A 6,893-nucleotide genomic window follows, 5' to 3' on the forward strand; every position below is an offset into this window, starting at 1 on the left:
TGTTAAATTTGTGTTTGGAAATGACATACAACAAATATATTTGCTGATCAAGCAATATTTACCTTGTTTTTTCTTCAACAGTTGTGAGTGGAAAGTTAAGTGGCTTCCATGTCCAACATGTGCTCTGATGTCACTTTACATTTCCATGGAAACAACCTAAACAATCTTTACCAGAACTTTTTTAAAGGAAAAGTAGGCATTGTGGTGGAAATGACGCCAATGCTGTGATAATAATATTGACAGTGGACTCAAATCAAATATTTTTATATATTTTATTTATTTCAGTATTCCTTACTACAGCTGCATCAACAATTCTCATATAAATTATTATTTTTAACCTTTTTCATTGTGGAAGTTTGAAACTCTGGGGTAAGACAAGGAGAAAATAGTGATTTTGCAATTTCCAGGTGGATGAAAAGTATTGAAAAATCATATTCAAAAAGAGTTTTCTATCACCATTTCCCTACAGAAAGAGGTATTTGTCCAAAATTGCAATTATTTTTTAAAATATGACCCGGGACTAAAAGTGCACAAATCCTAAGAATCACCCTTAAACATAGAGCTATATGAGCCTCAAAACCCATCCCCCATCATTTCTGCTGCTACCCTGCTGAGATGCCAGTACACACAAACACACACACACACACACAGACCCAAATACATCATGTTTATCTTTTACATAAACATGATCTATTAAGGTGGCATCTTTCTTTCTTTGTTTTCTCTATTAAAACTCTCCATGTGTGTAATCAAATCTACAAGCTTGTTTAGAAACACTGTAAAACTGTAGAATGGTGGCCTGTTGTACTTAAATGTGGTTAAATATGAAATGAAACCATTCTATATTTACACATAGTAAATCAGGAAAGCTACATTTGGTATGAGCTCCATGGTCCTGCTGTTTTAGGTCAGCAAACATTCCCCCCATGAAACACAATTCCAGGAATTAGTACATTATCTGTGAAAAGATACTGTAATTAATTGATTTCATGTCTTGATTTTACCCACGTTTCTGTCATAAAAATGATATCAGCACTCGTTGTCTACTGTCTTCCAGATCACAATGTTAATCTTTATTCATTATAGAGAATAATGTTGTGTGTCGGTGGTGCAAATCTTAATAAAAAGTTACACAACATATAACATATAAGCTCGTCCTGCTGAAAATATTTTTCCAGACACAACAGCCTTTTAAAAAGTTACTTCTTTCTAGTAATTTAGTTGAAAAATGAGAAAATCTTAATACATATGTTATACAGATGTATTATTTAAAACGTTTATTTCTTCTATTGTTCATAATTATGGCTTACAGCCAATGAAAACCTCTATAGAATATTAGAATAGTATATAAGACCAATTGGTACTTCTGCAATGTGGACAGTGTGCCAGTGTTCCTGCTGGAAAATGAAATCCACCTGCATCTCCATAAAAGTTGTCAGTAGCAGAGGGAAGCTGTAAGATATGAAGTGCTGTAAGATTTTGTGGGAAAACAAAACTGCACTGACTTTAGACTTGATAATAAAACACAGTGGATCAACACCAGCAGATGACAGACATGTCTCTCCAAACCATCACTGATTGGTGGAAACGTCACTCTAGACATCGAGCAGTTTGGACTGTGTGTCTCTCCAGTCTTCCTCCAGACCCTGCTCCCTTGATTTATAAATGAAATGTAAAATTTACTGATGATCAGTGATGGTCAAATAAAAAATTCTATATTTAATAATATTTAAATAAAAAATATTTTTAATCATATATTTCAAATTTGAAATAAAAACAATATATATATTTATTGTTAAAATCTCATCACATTTTTGAGAGATCAGTGCTTTGTCTCACCCCTACTCAGAAGTATCTGGAGAGTGACTCCCAGCAGCCATGAACCCAGTCTGCTCTGGTGAAATAAAATCTGTAATCTGAATGTAAGGTTTAATTATTTCCATCTGTGTTTCCCACAATGTAGGAGGTTAAACCTGAATAGTTCATATAGTTAATTAACAGATATTCTGAAGTGATAGTACAGAACTACGACACATTCTTAATGCAGTGCACACTGTATATAAATCATTACGCTGGTCAGTGTCTGCGAGACAGACACAATTCATAAAAGTATAAAGAGTTTCTGACGGACCACTTTCTTCCATGGTACAAAAAGAAGAACCGTGTGTTCCAGAGCAAAATGATCTTCACGCAGGATAATGCTCCATCTCATGCTGCAGAGAAAAAAGGAGAGAAACTCATGGTGTGACTCCATCTCCCCCTGACCTCCTGAACCCTGTAGAGAACCTCTGGAGGATCATCAAGCTGCAGATATAAGAGGGTGTAGGCAGAATAAATATAGAATAAATAGAACCTGTCTGACAACATGAAACAGATAACAGATCTCAAAATGCAACACATTATACCCCAATCTGAAGTAAATCTATCACATCATTTCAGAAAAAGCTCATTATACTGAATGTAAAACATGGTGGTGGTAGTGTGATGATGATGATGATGATGATATGGAGCTGCTGGATAACTTGCTGTAATAGATGGAAGCAGGAATTCTGCTGTTTATCAGAAAATCCTGAAGAAGAATATCTGTTCATGACCTCAAGCTCAGGTGTACTTGGGTTCTGCAGCAGGACAATGACCCAAATCACACAAACAAGTTCACTGTCTCTGAATGGATTAATAAAACTAAATGCAGGTTTTGGAGGATCTAGTTAAAGTCTGATTGAGATGCTGTGGATGATCTTAAACAGGACTTTTATGCTGGAAAATCCTCCAGTGTGTCTGAATTAAAATAATTCTGTAAAGAAGAGTGGAACTAAATTCCTCCACAGAGATGAGAAAGACTCGTTATCAGTAAAGCTTGATTACAGTTGTTGCCGCCAGGAGTAAAGAGCACAACCAAGTTATTAGATTTAGGGGACAAATAATTTTTACACAGAGCTAGATTATTTGGAATAGTTTTTTTTTCCTTTAATAAATCAAATTATAAATTAAAAAGTGCTTTTTATATTAACTCAGATTATCTTTGTCTGATATTAAAGTTTGTTTGATAATCTGAAAAATATCATTATGAGATGTCCCACATCTTCTTCTGGAACTAAACAGAATCATCTATTTTTCTCTCTTTTTTCCGATACACACTACAGACTACACAAACACACATGTTTTGGCTGCCCACAGCTGTTTATGTCACCACTGCTTCTGTGTTGTTCCAAATGTTTATTAAGAAACTGTGGAAACTTCCAACACTTTTTCACAGGTAATTAACTTTACTTTGACCTCGTGAAAAGCACAGCCTAAATAGATTACGCTCAATAGTGCTGTCAATCAATAAAAAAATCAGATTAATCTCAGCAATATTCTGTGATTAACTGCGATTAATCGAACTTGTTCTTCTTCAGAAGCACACTTTTACAGTGGATATTTAAAACTAAATAAAAGAATGAATGGAAGATATGTAAACCTTTTGGAATTATACTTGGATTTCTGCATAAATTGGTCTGTGTTGCTTAATGCATCAAGTTAACTTTTTACTTTATTTAGATTTTTATTAAATACAATTTTTATTTATTTATTTTTTTTTTTTTTGTAAAAAGCAAAGAAGGTGTATAAGACCATTAACTTTACTTTTTATAGTGTGTTTTGGAAGAAATTTGTGTTATTTTTTCTAGTTATTTATTGTATGATGTCACTTCCTGTTTGGGTCACTTCCGGGGGATTTCAGGAGCTGCTGTTTTGCTTGTCAGGAGGCTAGTCAAGCTCATCCACTTCCATCCTAGGCACATTTCAATGAGGCAATGCCGTAAGTTCATCTAACAAAATGCTTGTGTTATAGTTCAGCTACCCGTGTTGATATGGTTAGGAATTATGTTTGTTAATTTAGTTAAAAATGCATTGAGCTGTGTGAGAAGCTAACCGCATGGTTACTGCTAGTCAGAGTACAGGACAGCTTTGTACACACATTGTTGCTTCCAACTACAATGTAATGTATAATTAAGACAGAACATGTGTTTTGTGTTGTTTGTTTACAGTTTTCACCTCAATGTTAATGAAGAAGAGTGAATAAATGGTCAAGCTTACTGCGACTCTGTCTTCATTGGCTCTGGTTTAACTTGGTGTTTAGTCAGAGTTGCAGCACTCTGCACGAGAACACTATTCACGTTTTTCCGGGCATCCCAAGGGGGGCGTCCATGACGTCCCACTACTTCCGTTTGCCGGTTTTTTGGTTCCGCTCGCGCTAGCGTTTCAGCGCTGCTAACCAAAACATTGCTAGTGAGACGAATACAGCTGGCTTTGATACGGATTACGTGCTTCTAAAATGAGCTCAGGCTCGACGTGTGCAGTTGTCGGGTGCCACAACAACTCAAAAAAGTTGAAGTTGTTGTTGGAAAGTACATGTTTTGAACACCAGCAGCTTCGTAAACACTGTCCGTGTCCGGCGCCTTATGCTTTGCACTCCGTACCGAAGGAGAAGGGAAGGAGCCTAGCGTGGCTTGCAGCTTTAAAACTGAAATATCCTCCAAAGAGGATATATGTTTGCTCGTTTCACTTTGTTGAAAAGAAGCCTACAGAGCTGCATCCTGACCCGGAGCTGTATTTGGGTTACGAAAGACCACCAGAAAAAAAGAGAAGAAAGCTAGTTCGGGTGAGCCAAACGGCATCTACAGCCACCAACCTTAATGAAGATGCAGACGGTGAATCTCGTGAGTGTGATTAACTCTTCTCTTGTGCGGAACCCTTACTAACTTTTTTTGTGGTATTACAACATTGTCTTGCAGCAGGTTAACCAGCTTTTTACCAGCATAGTGTATGTGGAATTAGATTTTGATGATGTCGGTTGGCCAGTATGCTTTTACTAGTCGACCAGCATGGTTAAGCTTGGTCATAATGTTTTTCTAGCTTGGTCAAGTTGGTCATGCTTGTTAACCAACTAAGCCATTAAACTGAAATTAAAACATACCATATGCAGGTCAAAATTGGAGCTAGTTGACCAGATTGACTATCTTAACTAGCTTGAATTGACCAAGTTGTATTTGTTAGCAGGGATCTAAGTAGTGATATAATTCTCCTCTTGCTATTTAGATATAATTGTATACTTTTTTGTCGGTATTTATTGTGTGTGTAAAAATTTCTTATCAGATTGCTGTGTGGCCTTCCCCCTGGAACCCTCTGACACAGGACCCTCAGGAGTTGAAAGCAGTCAATGTACATCTGCCTCACAGTGCCACTCCGTTCACACACAGTGGGAAGACCGCACCCTACTTGATCATGATTACACAAAGACAGGCAAGGAAAAGGCTATGCGGGACCAGATGACACAGTGTAATGACTTTGGGTACTTCATGCTTCAGAATGACACAGATTCCCTGCTGTACACTGGCTTAAAACTTGAAACATTTGACACCCTTGTTTCAACAATGGAAATGTTTAACAGCAGTGCGTTTACAATGCCCATAGGAGACCAACTACTGTTGACCCTTATGAAATTGGAACTGAACCGTGTGTTAGGAGATCTGAGCAGGCAATTCTGTGTATCACAGAGTATGGCAAGTAAGATCATCTCATATTGGATTGACAAATTGGAGGAAGTCTTACGACCCCTTATTCCATGGCTTCCAAAGGAAACTATCCAGGCAACAATGCCAGCCGCATTTAAAACATTTCCAAATGTTACATGTATTTTAGACTGCAGCGAGAGCCTACTACAAAAACCCAAAAACTTGGATTCAAGGGGAGAATCATATAGCCATTACTATTCACACAACACAGTAAAATATCTTGTAGCAGTTGCCCCATGTGGACTTATCATGTTCATCTCTGCAGCTTATGGTGGTCGATGCAGTGATAAATTTCTAACAATGGACTGTGGGATTTTAGATTACTTGAATGCTGGAGATGAAGTAATGGCAGACCGGGGCTTTTTAATAAGAGATGTACTCTTTGAAAGGAAAGTAAAGTTAGTAATGCCATCATTCACTAAAAAAGGAGCTCAGCTCACTGAGGAACAGGTCACTGCAACTAGAAGAATAGCAAATGTTAGAATCCATGTGGAGAGAGCAATTAGACGTTTGAAAGTATATAAAATTCTGTCACAGGTTGTACCAATTACCATGGCTCCTAAGATAGACAAAATTCTCAGAGTATGTGCTGCCCTTGTGAACCTGAGGGATGAACTTATTCGTGATTCTGAGTAATTTTATGTAAGGGTACAAGTAACACTACTATATGTATTCTACATTAAATTTAAAAAGTTGTGGCCATACAAAGCACCAGATCTGACACTGATCCTGTTTTTTGAGAAATATATTGTAACAAAACACAGACAAATAAATGTCTAGAGAAAGATATCTTGGAACAATGCATGGATGTAATACATTACCAGTGTTTAATTGATCAGCAAATTTTATACATGACAATTTACAATATATTTGATGCATGTAACTACAAATCTTTAAACACAGTCTTTCACAAATAGCATGTTTAACTCCCTACTGTGAATATTTGTACAGAATGTGCACTAAAGTTGATTATTTATTTGTAAAATATTTAGTGTTTTTTTTTTTCATAACAGTATGCAAACCATTAATAGCTTTTGAACCTTTTCTGTGTAATGAATTGTTTACATTGCCTCTAACTTGTGATTTGTATTGTTGTTGTAGTGAAGATCATTTGAATAAAACAGAATAAAATATTGTATTTCTGTGTAACTTTGCACATGCTTTACATAAAAATGATTGTAATTTATTTACACAGCTCAAATGCATTCAGAGATGTCATTCTGATGTACAGCACACATTATACTTTTAATCTAGACCTTTCTCATAATGTCAACATATCTGCTATTCAGTGTAAACCGCCCCCCAGCAAATTCATCTACAAGGTGAGGCAGCATACAT

The 6,893-nt window shown here is 36.4% G+C and overlaps 1 protein-coding gene across 1 annotated transcript; it reads left to right on the plus strand.

Annotated features, from left to right (window-relative positions):
* Positions 1 to 3,716: 3,716 nt before the first annotated feature.
* Positions 3,717 to 6,693, plus strand: LOC111196168 (uncharacterized). The gene is made up of 2 exons (XM_022685328.2): positions 3,717 to 4,700; positions 5,137 to 6,693. The coding sequence occupies exons 1-2, from the start codon at positions 4,316 to 4,318 to the stop codon at positions 6,189 to 6,191; spliced, it is 1,440 nt and encodes a 479-aa protein (XP_022541049.2). The 5' UTR covers positions 3,717 to 4,315; the 3' UTR covers positions 6,192 to 6,693.
* The last annotated feature ends 200 nt before the right edge of the window (positions 6,694 to 6,893 follow it).

This window comes from Astyanax mexicanus, unplaced genomic scaffold (assembly GCF_023375975.1).
Source record: "Astyanax mexicanus isolate ESR-SI-001 unplaced genomic scaffold, AstMex3_surface scaffold_37, whole genome shotgun sequence".
Classification (NCBI taxonomy): Eukaryota; Metazoa; Chordata; class Actinopteri; order Characiformes; family Acestrorhamphidae; genus Astyanax; species Astyanax mexicanus.